Source organism: Salmo salar, chromosome 14, assembly GCF_965601325.2.
Source record: "Salmo salar chromosome 14, fSalSal1, whole genome shotgun sequence".
In the NCBI taxonomy this organism is placed as follows: domain Eukaryota; kingdom Metazoa; phylum Chordata; class Actinopteri; order Salmoniformes; family Salmonidae; genus Salmo; species Salmo salar.
Genome location: NC_138304.1, coordinates 99,338,598 through 99,355,611, shown reverse-complemented (window position 1 = coordinate 99,355,611; position 17,014 = coordinate 99,338,598). Strand labels below are relative to the sequence as shown.

The window sequence follows — 17,014 nt, the reverse complement described above, 5'->3', positions numbered from 1 at the left end:
AAAGAGAGAAGAGAGAATAAAGAGAGAAGAGAGAATAAAGAGAGAAGAGAGAATAAAGAGAGAAGAGAGAATAAAGAGAGAAGAGAGAGAAAAGTGGGAGAGAGAGAAAAGTGGGAGAGAGAGAAAAGTGGGAGAGAGAGAAAAGTGGGAGAGAGAGGGAGAGGTACAAGAGAGAGTGGGGGAAAGGAAGACAGGTTTGTGACGTTGAGGTGTACCTTGAAGGAGGCTGAGCTTATACCGGATTCTGCCGTTCCATAGACCTTAGATCCAGATTCTCGCTGAAAGTCACAACCACTACTGTCAGACGAGGGGGTGAGGAGGAGTAGGGGAACTGTGTGGGGGGGGGGGGGCACCCTAAACCACGGCAGGAGAGGAGGGGGGGTGAGGGGGAGCAGGGGAACTGTGGGGGGGGGCACCCTAAACCACGGCAGGAGAGGAGGGGGGGTGCCATTAGAGGGGTGTGGGCGGGGTTAGTCAGAAAGAAGGGGAGGCTAGGAATGTAACAGAAGTGTGTCGGTGTAATGCTATATAGATCACGCAGGGAGGAAGAGGAGTTGCCATGAGCGAGTTTAGCACAACCAGCGGATTGGCTGAAGAACAGTGAGAGAGAGAAATCCCATTGGCTAGCGGAGTGAGGTCACACGCAGACTCAGGCGTGGCATGCCGTTAGAAACCAGTCAGATACCGCTGCTCCCAGCACATGCTGTGTGTGTGTGTAAGGGTATGTGTGTGTGTGTGTGTGTGTGTGTAAGGGTATGTGTGTGTGTAAGGGTATGTGTGTGTGTGTGTGTGTGTGTGTGTGTGTGTGTGTGTGTGTGTGTAAGGGTATGTGTGTGTGTGTGTGTAAGGGTATGTGTGTGTGTAAGGGTATGTGTGTGTGTGTGTGTAAGGGTATGTGTGTGTGTGTGTAAGGGTATGTGTGTGTGTGTGTGTGGTAGCTGTGCATGCATCCATACCTTACTGTGGGGGTCTGCAAACATCCGGGTGAAGATCTCACACAACCTCTTCAGCTCCACACGACTGTAGACACACACACACGCGCACACACACACACACACACACACACACACACACACACACACACACACACACACACACACACACACACACACACACAAACAAACAAACAAACAAAAGGTGAATACAGCATGTATCGCATCGGATAAACTGTTTCTCTCGAGTGCATTGTGATAGGCTGCCAGGTGAAACCCTGCGTTGTGATAGGCTGACCTGAGGGTGCGTTGGTTCTTCAGTAGAGCCTGTAGACCCAGAAGCCCCTCCTTCCTCTCCGACCAGTTTGCACTGGCACAGCGGTTCAACACCTGGGACACAAAGGGTTAAAGGTCGACAATAACCAAAATAAATGATTCAATCTTCAGCCAGGAATCCTCACGACGTACAGGGGGTTTATCTATAAAGGAATGTTATTTGCGTATGGTGCCAATAAATCAATGATTTAATCCCAAATTGTTTGTGTTTCTTGACCTCGGCCACGTCCTCAGTCTGTCTCATGTACGTGGGGATGGCTCCTCCGTTCCTGGAGCTGTAGGAGCGGTCTGAGCAGGCGCTGGATGCATCACTGTTAGCATCATCATCTGAATACATCCCATAGTTCTCATAGCGCCGCCGCGCTGGCTTCTTCTACGGGGGGGGGGGGGGGGAGAGATAATGAGAGAGGGAGAGATCATGAGAGAGGGAGACAGAGAGGGTGAGAAACATACTTGACCTTTTTGTAAATGTACACATACAACATTACACACAAATGTGCAGACAGACAGACACAAACACACGTAGTTAGAGAAGCTGACCTTGGATGTTATGTCTCCCAACAGCTGACAGCGTTAAACAGAGGAACCAGGGGTTAGTCACCACAACAGAGGAAACAGGGGTTTGCCCCCAGGGGTTAGTCCCCACAACAGAGCAACCAGGGGTTAGTCCCCACAACAGAGCAACCAGGGGTTAGCCCCCAGGGGTTAGACACCAGTCCCCACAACAGTAAGCACAGTGGTATTCAGACCTTTTCAACAGGGACCCCATGTTTTTCCACCACAGCCCAAATCTTAACCTTAAAACCTTAAAACCTGTACATTTCCATTTTTACATCAACAAATAACCTCCAATTCATTACATTTTCATCTAGGTTATTAAAATGTAAATAACTTCACTAGGGGTCGTGACCCCGGCTTTGAATACCACCTCGAGTTAGTGTGTGTGTGTGTGTGTGTGTGTGTGTGTACCAGGGCGTCAGCGAGGGCCTCCTCTATATCAGATCCTGTGAGGACTCTCATGGTGCTGACGGACGATGACAGATGACTGGATTGACTGATACTGTACCCTGACCCTGGAGGGAGGAGAGAGACAAGTTATAGATGCAGTCCAACACACAATCCCTTCCACCCTCACCCAACAGCCTTCTTCCTACCCTTACCCCCTCTCACCTCTCACCTTCCTCACCCACCTCTCACCTTCCACCCTCACCCAACAGCCTTCTTCCTACCCTTACCCCCTCTCACCTCTCACCTTCCACCCTCACCCACCTCTTCCCTCCCTCACCCACCTCTTCCCTTCCACCCTCACCCAACAGCCTTCTTCCTACCCTTACCCCCTCTCACCTCTTCCCTCCCTCACCAACCTCTTCCCTCCCTCCTCATCCACCTCTCCGACCTCACCCACCCTCACCAACCTCTTTCCTCCCTCCCTCACCCATTCTCTCCCACCTCCTCATCCACCCCTCCGACCTCTTTCCTCCCTCCCTCACCCATTCTCTCCCACCTCATCCACCTCTTCCCTCCCTCCCTCACCCACTCTCCCACCTCATCCACCCCCCCACCAACCTCACCCACCCCCTTCCACCCGATCAGACCTCCCTCCGACCTCCCTGATCACATAAACACCCCCCCAGCTAGATGGTATGGTGAATAAATAACCAAATGAACCTTGACCACAAGAGCTGTGACCTTCCATGCAAAGCATGATGGGAATAAACAAACAAACAAAAATACATGGAGGACACTGTGCGGGGGCATGTCCATGTCGATGGGAGGTGGGGATAAAAATCAGGAAAATCGATGAGCGAGGGAAGAGACAGCTACAAATGATTCGTCGAAATGGAGACAAAATGGTTGTCGCGGCAACTGAACGGGGTGGCGGAAGCTTGAGGTCCAGGAAGAGGCGAAGACGGAGAACAAAGAAAGAAACATAACGAGAAGATCTAGAGAACGGAAAAGAGAAGGAATCAAGGAGATGGAGAGCGAGGATAGAGGACAGAGGACAGAGGACAGAGGATAGAGGACAGAGGACAGAGGACAGAGGATAGAGGACAGAAGATAGAGGACAGAGGATAGAGGACAAAGGACAGAGGTTAGAGGATAGAGGACAGAGGAGAGAGGTTAGAGGAGAGAGGTTAGAGGATAGAGGATAGAGGACAGAGGATAGAGGATAGAGGAGAGGATAGAGGACAGAGGAGAGAGGATAGAGGTACTCATTGTTCACCTGCGGCCCCTAAAGCGTCGGCGGTGTGGAGAGCGCCGGTGGAGCGAGAGTAGTGGCACGACGCTGCAACCATCAACAACACACACACACACACACACGTAGAAACACACACACACGTAGAAACACACACACACGTAGAAACACACAGAAACACCCCCTCACCCACCGTTAGAACTCACACTGTGTGAGAGAAAGTGAGACCCAGAACCATGCAGCAACATGTCAGTGTGTGTGTGTGTGTGTGTGTGTGTGTGTGTGTGTGTGTGTGTGTGTCTGTGTGTGTGTGTGTGTGTGTGTGTGTGTGTGTGTGTGTGTGTGTGTGTGTGTGGTTAGTAGTCCTCTAAGAGTTCTACTTCCCTACAGCGGCTGACGGTATTCCATCAGCTAGCCCAGGTAGTCTAAACAGTATTAAACAGTATTCCATCAGCTAGCCCAGGTAGTCTAAACAGTATTAAACAGTATTCCATCAGCTAGCCCAGGTAGTCTAAACAGTATTAAACAGTATTCCATCAGCTAGCCCAGGTAGTCTAAACAGTATTAACCAGTATTCCATCAGCTAGCCCAGGTAGTCTAAACAGTATTAACCAGTATTCCATCAGCTAGCCCAGGTAGTCTAAACAGTATTAACCAGTATTCCATCAGCTAGCCCAGGTAGTCTAAACAGTATTAACCAGTATTCCATCAGCTAGCCCAGGTAGTCTAAACAGTATTAACCAGTATTCCATCAGCTAGCCCAGGTAGTCTAAACAGTATTAACCAGTATTCCATCAGCTAGCCCAGGTAGTCTAAACAGTATTAACCAGTATTCCATCAGCTAGCCCAGGTAGTCTAAACAGTATTAAACAGTATTCCATCAGCTAGCCCAGGTAGTCTAAACAGTATTAAACAGTATTCCATCAGCTAGCCCAGGTAGTCTAAACAGCTGGGAATAATCTACCTTAGAGTTGAGGAATGCTCCCTGCACTGCTGGTCTGGGTAAGCAGTCTACAGTCTAATAACGACCTCCAAAGCCTCCGGTCTAATAACGACCTCCAAAGCCTCCGGTCTAATAACGACCTCCAAAGCCTCCGGTCTAATAACGACCTCCAAAGCCTCCGGTCTAATAACGACCTCCAAAGCCTCCGGTCTAATAACGACCTCCAAAGCCTCCGGTCTAATAACGACCTCCAAAGCCTCCGGTCTAATAACGACCTCCAAAGCCTCCGGTCTAATAACGACCTCCAAAGCCTCCAGTCTAATAACGACCTCCAAAGCCTCCAGTCTAATAACGACCTCCAAAGCCTCCAGTCTAATAACGACCTCCAAAGCCTCCAGTCTAATAACGACCTCCAAAGCCTCCAGTCTAATAACGACCTCCAAAGCCTCCAGTCTAATAACGACCTCCAAAGCCCCTAGTCTAATAACGACCTCCAAAGCCCCTAGTCTAATAACGACCTCCAAAGCCCCTAGTCTAATAACGACCTCCAAAGCCTCCAGTCTAATAACGACCTCCAAAGCCTCCAGTCTAATAACGACCTCCAAAGCCTCCAGTCTAATAACGACCTCCAAAGCCTCCAGTCTAATAACGACCTCCAAAGCCTCCAGTCTAAAGACCAGCATGTGTTGACGTTGGATCAAGGTGGTCAGTTTTGTTGTTCCATAATGATGGCTTTGTTTGTGTGTTAAAATGTGGTGTCATTGATGTGTGTGTGTGTGTGTTACTACATGGTGTGTGACATGGTGTGTGTGTTACTACATGGTGTGTGACATGGTGTGTGTGTGTGTGTGTGTTACTACATGGTGTGTGTGTGTGTGTGTGTGTGTTACTACATGGTGTGTGTGTGTGTGTGTGTTACTACATGGTGTGTGTGTGTGTGTGTGTTACTACATGGTGTGTGTGTGTGTGTGTGTTACTACATGGTGTGTGTGTGTGTGTGTGTTACTACATGGTGTGTGTGTGTGTGTGTGTGTGTGTGTGTTACTACATGGTGTGTGTGTGTTACTACATGGTGTGTGTGTGTGTGTGTGTGTGTTACTACATGGTGTGTTACTACATAGCCTTCCCTGTAGCTCAGTTGGTAGAGCATGGTGTTTGCAACGCCAGGGTTGTGGGTTCGATTCCCACGGGGGGCCAGTACAGAAAAAAAATAAAAAATGTATGAAATGTATGCATTCACTACTGTAAGTCGCTCTGGATAAGAGCGTCTGCTAAATGACTAAAATGTAAATGTAAAATGTGTGTGTGTGTTACTACATGGTGTGTGTGTGTGTGTGTGTGTGTGTGTGTGTGTGTGTGTTACTCACCCAGGGGTGTAAAGGAGCGTACAGGGCTGGTGTCTCTGCTGCTCTCCCTGCTGGTCTCCCTGCTGCAGCCCTGACTCATACTGGGCCGGGGAATACGACTTCCCCGAGCTGCAGTACCACGATAATGTACCAGGGGGAGGGGAGGGGGGAGAGGAAAGACAAGAGGGTAAGGGAAGCAGAGAGACGGAAGCAGAGAGGACAAAGGAGAAAAGGAAAGAGAGAGAGAACAAATAAACAGAGAGAGAGAGAGAGAGACAGACGGATAGAGAGACATAAGAGTGACACTGATAGACAGGACTGAATAAGTGCACAGCTCTTCCAGCTCCATGGGTGAGTCTCAATAGTGTGCAGGGTGTTACAGAGTCCTAGAGAGCACAGGAGCGCTGGGCTCTGAAAGGACATGATTCACCATAGGCTTGGGCGGTGTACCGGCTATATGGAAATGACCAACGGATAGTTTCTCCAAATAGCGTCAAAACTAATTTATTTGATGTTTTTATTTTCATACATTTCAGTATTTGTAGCTACTTTAAAGTAAATACCTGCAGTAAACTTGTACAATATGTCAGGAGATAAAACACAGATCACGTTTATTTCTTCCATGATGAAGTTCACCGCTAGTTGTTTACAAGCACACAACGAGAGACCAGAGCCTTGTGAGTCACTTAGTGTTGTGCAGCACGCTCCAGCTGATCTAGTTACAGTATAGAAAATCACAACTAAAATGTTAGCCAGCTAGATATCTTATCCAGTCAACTGTCTACAATGAGCTAAATGCTCTGCAGTTGAGCAATTGTTTTGCTAATTTAGTAGCTAGGTTAGCTTCTTGCAAAATCAAGCTTCTCTTGGTAGCAGCAGAGATTATCAAGAGCTTTGCTGTCTAATGTTTGTTATGTGCGTGCAGCAAACTGTAAGTAGCATTTTTTTGTTACTTGTATAACTTTATGAGCTGGGATGTCTGTTCTGCAAATAGTTGATGTCAGAGACGTTCACAATGCGCTCGTTAGCATTTGCTATGGGATTTTACAAGTACTTGTTAGCATTCTTAACCTTTCGGATTACAGAGGCTCAGTCAGTGGGATTTGAAAATAGCGTCCCTTGTGTCCATTGCCGGTAGGAAAATCTGGATACTGCCCAAGCCTACTGCTGGTTTTACACACACACACACACACACACACACACACACACACACACACACACACACACACGATATTTCTGTCTGTCAGGCTCTATATCTCCCTCTACACACATGCATGGTGACACACACACACACACACACACACACACACACACACACACACACACACACACACACACACACACACACACGGAGGAGGAAATGAGAAGCAGATGAAAGAGGGGGGTGAGGGGGAAGGATCTCTGTTTTTATCCAATAAGCATCATGCTCATCCTGACTGTTCATTGGCCAGAGCCGGCACCCACGCACCAATCAGAGTTAACCACAGCCTAAGGAAGCGTAATGGGGAACCAATGAAGCTTCACCGATCCTATGAAGCTACATTCACATCTGCGGCCAATTGGTTAGTGGCAAAATGCAAATTGTCACCACGATTACCATGGCAACCCATCGCCATGACATGAGTTCGGAGGTTAGAGAGGAGGATTCTGGTATTTTGAGGCGGTGAGCAACAGCCTGACGGAATGGTATGGATGGAGGGGTGGAGGGACGGACGGATGGAGGGGTGGAGGGACGGACAGATGGAGGGGCGGACAGATGGAGGGGCGGACAGATGGAGGGGCGGACAGATGGAGGGGCGGACAGTTGGAGGGGCGGACAGATGGAGGGATGGAGGGACAGATGGAGGGGCGGACAGATGGAGGGGCGGACAGATGGAGGGGCGGACAGATGGAGGGGCGGACAGATGGAGGGGCGGACAGATGGAGGGGCGGACAGATGGAGGGGCGGACAGATGGAGGGATGGAGGGACAGATGGAGGGGCGGACAGATGGAGGGATGGAGGGACAGATGGAGGGGCGGACAGATGGAGGGGCGGACGGATGGAGGGACGGACGGATGGAGGGACAGATGGAGGGGCGGACAGATGGAGGGACGGACGGATGGAGGGACAGACGGAGGGGCGGACAGACGGAGGGGCGGACAGACGGAGGGGCGGACAGACGGAGGGGCGGACAGATGGAGGGGCGGACAGATGGAGGGGCGGACAGATGGAGGGATGGAGGGACAGATGGAGGGGCGGACAGATGGAGGGATGGAGGGACAGATGGAGGGGCGGACAGATGGAGGGACGGACGGATGGAGGGACAGATGGAGGGGCGGACAGATGGAGGGGCGGACGGATGGAGGGACAGACGGAGGGGCGGACAGACGGAGGGGCGGACAGACGGAGGGGCGGACAGACGGAGGGGCGGACAGACGGAGGGGCGGACAGACGGAGGGGCGGACAGACGGAGGGGCGGACAGACGGAGGGGCGGACAGACGGAGGGGCGGACAGACGGAGGGGCGGACAGACGGAGGGGCGGACAGACGGAGGGGCGGACAGATGGAGGGGCGGACAGATGGAGGGGCGGACAGATGGAGGGGCGGACAGATGGAGGGGCGGACAGATGGAGGGATGGAGGGACAGATGGAGGGGCGGACAGATGGAGAGGTGGCGGGACGGACAGGTGGAGGAACGGAGAGGTGGAGGGACGGACAGATGGAGGGGTGGAGGGACAGATGGAGGGGCGGACAGATGGAGAGGTGGCGGGACGGACAGGTGGAGGGACGGAGAGGTGGAGGGATGGACAGATGGAGGGGTGGACAGATGGAGGGGTGGAGGGACGGACAGGTGGAGGGGTGGACAGATGGAGGGGTGGAGGGACGGACAGGTGGAGGGGTGGACAGATGTATATAGAGAGACATGAAAGTGGAGGGGTGGACAGATGTATATAGAGAGACATGAAAGTGGAGGGGTGGACAGATGTATATAGAGAGACATGAAAGTGGAGGGGTGGACAGATGTATATAGAGAGACATGAAAGTGGAGGGGTGGACAGATGTATATAGAGAGACATGAAAGTGGAGGGACGGACAGATGTATATAGAGAGACATGAAAGTGGAGGGGTGGACAGATGTATATAGAGAGACATGAAAGTGGAGGGGTGGACAGATGTATATAGAGAGACATGAAAGTGGAGGGACGGACAGATGTATATAGAGAGACATGAAAGTGGAGGGGTGGACAGATGTATATAGAGAGACATGAAGGAGGGTGGAGGGATGGAGGGATGCAGGCAGAGGTGGAGTTGTTATAGGGATGAGTCGGAGAGTTCTTACCTCCTCTGCTCGTTGCTTTGTAGATGGAACTAACACTGGAGGGAGCTAGAGATGACAGAGGAAGGAGAGGAGAAAGACCGGGAGGAAAGGAAGAGGAAGGAAAGGAAGAGGGAAGAAAGGAAGGAGAGGAGAAAGAGAGGGAGGAAAGGAAGGAAATGAGAAAGACAGGGAGGAAAGGAAGAGGGAGGAAAGGAAGGAAATGAGAAAGACAGAGGAAGGAGAGGAGAAAGACAGGGAGGAAAGGAAGAGGGAGGAAAGGAAGGAGAGGAGAAAGAGAGGAAGGAGAGGAGAAAGTGAGGAAGGAGAGGAGAAAGAGGAAGGAGAGGAGAAAGAGGAAGGAGAGGAGAAAGTGAGGAAGGAGAGGAGAAAGAGAGGAAGGAGAGGAGAAAGACAGAGGGAGTAAAATAGAGGTCAGCTTTAAAAGAGTTCCTGCTTTCAGAGTTGTTGGGAGAAACGAACGGACTGATCTGTGACATCATCACAAACCATGCGGTGATAAGGGAAGCATGCGATTGGTGGAGATTGATCAAGTTGTCACGACAACGAGAAAAGGTAGGAGGCCAGAGTGAGATGCACGCAGAACCCCTGTGTGTGTGTGTGTGTGAGAGAGAGAGAGAGCTGTCAATCTCTGGGCCTTAGCCAATCAGGCGTGAGCAGGAACAAACAGAAGCAGGACAATGGGGGAGCGGATGATTTTATTGGTTTAGAAATAACACAGATAAAAATCAATACATCCTGTGGAATAAGTAAGAGGCGGCGGCTTGGGGACCTGCTTGGGGACCTGCTTGGGGACCTGCTTGGGGACCTGCTTGGGGACCTGCTTGGGGACCTGGTTGGGGACCTGGTTGGGGACCTGCTTGCTCTACTCACCGACAGACAGGCGTGTAGGGGAGGAGTCTCGTGAGCAGCCCTGGCTGCGGGGGATGCGGCTACGTCTCCTCCCCGTCCCAGCTAGGACCCTCTGGGCTCCAGAACCCAGCGTACTCAGAGCCGTACTGGTCAGGACGCGGCCCGGGGAACCACTCCGACTGCCGGCTAGAGAGAGACAGGGAGGGAGGGGGGACGATTACAAACACAGAACACACACTAGTCATGAGACCCTGTTGTCTACGGAATAACAACAGCCCCTAGCCCCATCATGTCCGCATCAGATCTGGGATCACTTTAATACATACGTCAAACACTTAGAAGTACGAGGTGCACTTGACTTAGCTTGGGAGTTTTTACATTTTGGGAATATTATTCCCAAGTGCAACTAAAGTCTTTGAAAGTATTTGAGTGTATTATTGACCCAGGTCTGGTTAGCAGATCAGAAGGAACTAGATGTGTGTAGGAACATGGTGAATGGAATTTCAGCCATTTTGGTTTCAGGGTTAGGAGTTGTTTTCAACCAGACTCAGGGGCCCAGCTTCGGCGGCCATCTTGGGACTGTCATCACTTTGGTGGGTCGTTTGCTTATTCCCAAATAATGACATGGAGTACAATATATCACGGCCCATAATGCCTTGTGATCTACACATGCTTTAGTTTGTGAACTCAAAGACAGATGTGAAGAGGTGTGAAAGTGAAATGTGGAAAGAGGGGGTCATGTGACATGAGTGAGAAAAACTCCACTACACAACTGAAAAGTATCAAATTAATCTATTTCACCACACAGACCCCGCTAGAATACACAGGCCCCGCTAGAATACACAGGCCCCGCTAGAATACACAGGCCCCGCTAGAATACACAGGCCCCGCTAGAATACACAGGCCCCGCTAGAATACACAGGCCCCGCTAGAATACACAGGCCCCGCTAGAATACACAGGCCCCGCTAGAATACACAGGCCCCGCTAGAATACACAGGCCCCGCTAGAATACACAGGCCCCGCTAGAATACACAGGCCCCGCTAGAATACACAGGCCCCGCTAGAATACACAGGCCCCGCTAGAATACACAGGCCCCGCTAGAATACACAGACCCCGCTAGAATACACAGGCCCCGCTAGAATACACAGGCCCCGCTAGAATACACAGACCCCGCTAGAATACACAGGCCTCAGCCCCCTCCTAACAGGTAGACACGGGCCTCAGCCCCCTCCTAACAGGTAGACACGGGCCTCAGCTCCCTCCTAACAGGTAGACACGGGCCTCAGCTCCCTCCTAACAGGTAGACACAGACCTCAGCCCCCTCCTAACAGGTAGACACAGGCCTCAGCCCCCTCCTAACAGGTAGACACGGGCCTCAGCCCCCTCCTAACAGGTAGACACGGGCCTCAGCCCCCTCCTAACAGGTAGACACGGGCCTCAGCCCCCTCCTAACAGGTAGACACGGGCCTCAGCCCCCTCCTAACAGGTAGACACGGGCCTCAGCCCCCTCCTAACAGGTAGACACGGGCCTCAGCTCCCTCCTAACAGGTAGACACGGGCCTCAGCTCCCTCCTAACAGGTAGACACAGGCCTCAGCCCCCTCCTAACAGGTAGACACAGGCCTCAGCCCCCTCCTAACAGGTAGACACAGGCCTCAGCCCCCTCCTAACAGGTAGACACAGGCCTCAGCCCCCTCCTAACAGGTAGACACAGGCCTCAGCCCCCTCCTAACAGGTAGACACAGGCCTCAGCCCCCTCCTAACAGGTAGACACAGGCCTCAGCTCCCTCCTAACAGGTAGACACAGGCCTCAGCTCCCTCCTAACAGGTAGACACAGGCCTCAGCTCCCTCCTAACAGGTCGACACAGGCCTCAGCTCCCTCCTAACAGGTAGACACGGGCCTCAGCCCCCTCCTAACAGGTCGACACGGGCCTCAGCCCCCTCCTAACAGGTCGACACGGGCCTCAGCCCCCTCCTAACAGGTAGACACGGGCCTCAGCTCCCTCCTAACAGGTAGACACGGGCCTCAGCTTAGAGAGTAAGGAGTCATAAGAAGGCAGACAGGAAGTCAGAAGGCAGACAGGAAGTCAGAAGGCAGCCATGTTTTAGTTTGAACTAAAAGTCCCATCATGCTTCAGCCAGAGAGGGGGTGGAGCTTTAGGTGACCAGCTTGGGTGAGGGGGGAGGAGGATGAGAACAGATGAAGGGTGAGAGAGGGGGTGAGGGTGAACCTTTTGAAGGGTGAGAGAGGGGATGAGGGGGGAGGGTGAGAACAGATTAACGGTGAGAGAGGGGGTGAGAACAAATTAAGGGTGAGAGAGGGGGTGAGAACAAATTAAGGGTGAGAGGGGGTGAGAGGAGAGGAGGGTGAGAACAGATGAAGGGTGAGAGAGGGTGAGGGGGAGGAGAACAGATGAAGGGTGAGAGAGGGAGAGAGGGGGTGAGAACAGATGAAGGGTGAGAGGGGGTGAGGGGGGAGGGAGAGGGGGTGAGGGGTGTGAAAACAGATGAAGGGTGAGAGAGGGGGTGAGGGGGGAGGGAGAGGGGGTGAGAACAGATGAAGGGTGAGAGAGGGGGTGAGGGGGGAGGGAGAGGGGGTGAGAACAGATGAAGGGTGAGAGAGGGGGTAAGGGGGGTGAGGGTAACAGGTAGTAGAAGTTAGATTCTTACCACCAACGATGGTAGCAGACTGAGATCCTGCACCAATGAGAAGGAGGAATTGGAAATAGGGGGGAGGAGCCGTAAGACCATTGGTTTGGAAGGGAGCAGAGGCAGGGACAGGAAGTTAAACAAGATGGATTACGGGTGTTAGAGCACAAAGCACCATGGGAGTTAGAACACAGAGAGCATCATGGGAGCATTCCGAGCGTTCCTAGACGAGAGAATGAGAGCGACAATCAACACGATTCAAACACGGAAATCAATGTATCAATTAAATACTGAATAAGCTGAAGGCTGACACACACGGAACCAGTTGTGATGCTCGATGGAGGAACGGTAGAGCATTGCATGATGGGTAGCCGGTGTGTGACGCAGCAGTATCGCTGACGAAGCAAAGCAGCTTCACAATGGAAGAAATAAAAACAAAGTAAAGATGCTCTAAAACACTCTCTCACAAACACACACAGCCAAAACCTGCTATACCCCGGGTTACCAGCTAAAACACTCTCTCACAAACACACACAGCCAAAACCTGCTATACCTGCTATACCCCGGGTTACCAGCTAAAACACTCTCTCACAAACACACACAGCCAAAACCTGCTATACCTGCTATACCCCGGGTTACCAGCTAAAACACTCTCTCACAAACACACACAGCCAAAACCTGCTATACCTGCTATACCCCGGGTTACCAGCTAAAACACTCTCTCACAAACACACACAGCCAAAACCTGCTATACCTGCTATACCCCGGGTTACCAGCTAAAACACTCTCTCACAAACACACACAGCCAAAACCTGCTATACCTGCTATACCCCGGGTTACCAGCTAAAACACTCTCTCACAAACACACACAGCCAAAACCTGCTATACCTGCTATACCTGCTATACCCCGGGTTACCAGCTAAAACACTCTCTCACAAACACACACAGCCAAAACCTGCTATACCCCGGGTTACCAGCTAAAACACTCTCTCACAAACACACACAGCCAAAACCTGCTATACCTGCTATACCTGCTATACCCCGGGTTACCAGCTAAAACACTCTCTCACAAACACACACAGCCAAAACCTGCTATACCTGCTATACCTGCTATACCCCGGGTTACCAGCTAAAACACTCTCTCACAAACACACACAGCCAAAACCTGCTATACCTGCTATACCTGCTATACCCCGGGTTACCAGCTAAAACACTCTCTCACAAACACACACAGCCAAAACCTGCTATACCTGCTATACCTGCTATACCCCGGGTTACCAGCTAAAACACTCTCTCACAAACACACACAGCCAAAACCTGCTATACCTGCTATACCTGCTATACCCCGGGTTACCAGCTAAAACACTCTCTCACAAACACACACAGCCAAAACCTGCTATACCTGCTATACCTGCTATACCCCGGGTTACCAGCTAAAACACTCTCTCACAAACACACACAGCCAAAACCTGCTATACCCCGGGTTACCAGCTAAAACACTCTCTCACAAACACACACAGCCAAAACCTGCCCTGTCCAGCTCTCTAGCACAAAGATATCTCCCCATCATTCTTCATTTTCTCAATGCTAATCTCTTGTTCCTACAATATTTTTATTTTTGACTTTTACTTCACTACATTCCTAAAGAAAATATTGCACTTTTTACTCCATACATTTTCCATGACAACCAAAAGTACTCATTACATTCTGAATGCTTAGCAGGACAGGAAATTAATCAAATTCACGCTCCTATCAAGAGAACATCCCTGGTCATCCCTACTGCCTCTGATCTGGAGGACTCACTAAACAGAGAACATCCCTGGTCATCCCTACTGCCTCTGATCTGGAGGACTCACTAAACAGAGAACATCCCTGGTCATCCCTACTGCCTCTGATCTGAAGGACTCACTAAACAGAGAACATCCCTGGTCATCCCTACTGCCTCTGATCTGAAGGACTCACTAAACAGAGAACATCCCTGGTCATCCCTACTGCCTCTGATCTGAAGGACTCACTAAACAGAGAACATCCCTGGTCATCCCTACTGCCTCTGATCTGAAGGACTCACTAAACAGAGAACATCCCTGGTCATCCCTACTGCATCTGATCTGGAGGACTCACTAAACAGAGAACATCCCTGGTCATCCCTACTGCATCTGATCTGGAGGACTCACTAAACAGAGAGCATCTTTTGTAAATAATGTCTGAGTATTGGAGTGTGCCCCTGGCTATCCACATTTTTTATTTATTTTTTAAACAAGACAATTGTGCCATCTGCTTCGCTAAATAATAGGAATTTTAAATGATTTACACTTTTATTTTTTAGCAATTACATTTACTTTTGATATTTAAGTATATTTAAAACCAAATACTTTTAGACTTTTACTCAAGTAGTATTTTACTGGGTAACTTTCTATTAAAAAAAGATATCTATACTTTTACTCAAGTGTGACATTTGAGTAGTTTTTCCACCACTGTGAGTTAGTTAGCACCTGCTGTATTTTGTCATGTTTTGGTATTACTATTGGCAGACCTGGACTCCTCACACCAACAACACTCAGTGGTGAGACGACAGAGCATGCAGAGAAAACACCCCGTCTCACAAAAAACAGCAGTGACCACGAGAGCAACGTAATGGGTCTGTCTAACCAACACACACACACACACACACACACACACACACACACACAATACCTGGTGTGCAATCTGATTCGTAGGAACCTAAGAGGTATACAAAAAAAAACATGTGCAGGAGCTTACTGTCACTGTGAGGGATATCAGCAGCGACTACAGAAAGAGTGTAAATAACTTATCGCGCAAACACACACACACACACACACACACACAAACACACCTATACATCCACAGCAGTGGAACATCGTATGTGAAGGATGTGGTATTTATATGAGGCTCAAAAGCTGCGTGAATGTGTGCGTGTGTGTGTTTTAGGTGTGTGTGTGTGTGTGTGTTTTAGGTGTGTGTGTGTTTCTCCTTACGTTGTGACTGGGACACCATCTTGGTGCGGCTGCGTCCCCGGGAGTCCACCTGGCTGACACTGGTTGCCGTGGTGAGAGGCTGCTTGGTCCTCAGACGACCTGAGGTCAGAGGTTATACTGTTAGACCGCACACTGACTGGACACACCCTCTTCTTCTCACACTTTCTGAATACAACAGAGCCCAGCACCCTCCACTACTAAGCAATAAGCACTAGTTTAGAGGAGGTAAGAGAAGCACTACTGGAGAATACTAGTCTGTGTACACGCACATACCTAACGAGTCTAAACAGGAACTCGTCTTACAGTCTAGACCTACAGTAAGTACTATTGTCTTACCATTGACTGACCTGACCCCTACAGTCAGACACAGAGAGGAGGGGGGGGGGGGGGGGGGGGGGGGGCTGTGTCTGAGGTCAAAGATCATGTAATATGATTAAGCTAGGCTGACTAAAATGCCCAAATAATATCTCTGACGTTTACTTAAAAAACAACATTAAATCAGAACTTTGGGATTCTCTTTCCTTATTTCATTTCTAGTTCCAGGTACGAGATATCATTTGTGAATCATTTCAGGAAAACAAGACGTATGTCGCTCGTCACTACTTCACAGGAGAGGCATTTGAACTTAAACATTTATTTTTTATCAAAATGTAGTTTTTTATTGCAGAAATGCCTTCTGGAACATGTGAACGTTCATGTGTTTTAATAACAAACTGGTATGACGTTGGTTTAGCCACGGAAAAAGCCAAGAACCTTCCCGTTAGCCATGATTGGCTGAAATAATGGATGGTCTGGACATGCCTAGAGATGTGTTGGGATTGGTCTGCTATGTAAAACGCTTCTGTCTATAACATGAGCTGATCAGTATGTGTAGGTAACCCTTTAAAACGTAGCTATTTTTCAAGATATCAGAAAATAACTACATTAGTGTTGCCAAGGCGCTCCACTTTCTGGAGGACTGAGTTCTGAAATCAGTAGAATGTCCAGGGAAAGCAGAGTAGGACAGATAAGGAGAATATTCTGCTGTTTGATTGAACATTTGCGGAGGGAGTCGAAAAGAAGGCGAAGGGAGAAGCATTCATTCACGCATACGGGTAAGAGTGTTTAGCTAGCTACATTTTCAGATATGATAAGTTTCAAGTTTTGTCAGAAAGTCTTTTTCTGTTAGCTAGCTAAGGTTAGCTGGCTGGCTCGCTAGCTAACATTACGTGTATGATCTGTGTTGTAATATTATTTGTATCTCAGAGCCATTTGTATTGCTAGTTATAGCCTAATGTTAGCTAGATAGCTAATATTGAACCAGCAGTAGTTGGTTAGCGTTGGCTACCTGCAGCCTCTCCCTCAACGTGATCAAGTCAAAAGGAGATGATCGTGGACAACAGGAAAGAGGTTCCGAGCACGCCCCCATTCTCATCGACGGGGCTGCAGTGGAGCAGGTTGAGA

At 49.9% G+C, this 17,014-nt stretch overlaps 1 protein-coding gene across 33 annotated transcripts in view; it reads right to left on the bottom strand.

Annotated features, from left to right (window-relative positions):
* Positions 1-17,014, bottom strand: part of LOC106592465 (CLIP-associating protein 2) — a 129,636-nt gene that overhangs the window by 27,420 nt on the left and 85,202 nt on the right. For 7 of the 33 annotated variants that reach the window (XM_082961301.1, XM_082961312.1, XM_082961302.1 and 4 more), the window contains 11 exons: positions 15,572-15,670; positions 9,946-10,110; positions 9,076-9,120; positions 5,776-5,883; positions 3,493-3,555; positions 2,238-2,341; positions 1,809-1,832; positions 1,486-1,641; positions 1,231-1,322; positions 957-1,020; positions 216-278 (listed from right to left, as the gene is read on the bottom strand). In XM_082961301.1, coding sequence (XP_082817427.1) covers positions 216-278; positions 957-1,020; positions 1,231-1,322; positions 1,486-1,641; positions 1,809-1,832; positions 2,238-2,341; positions 3,493-3,555; positions 5,776-5,883; positions 9,076-9,120; positions 9,946-10,110; positions 15,572-15,670 — 983 coding nt within the window. The remainder of the gene's footprint in view (positions 1-215; positions 279-956; positions 1,021-1,230; positions 1,323-1,485; positions 1,642-1,808; positions 1,833-2,237; positions 2,342-3,492; positions 3,556-5,775; positions 5,884-9,075; positions 9,121-9,945; positions 10,111-15,571; positions 15,671-17,014) is intronic. The other 26 variants (XM_082961317.1, XM_082961319.1, XM_082961325.1 and 23 more) reach the window with 16 other exon arrangements.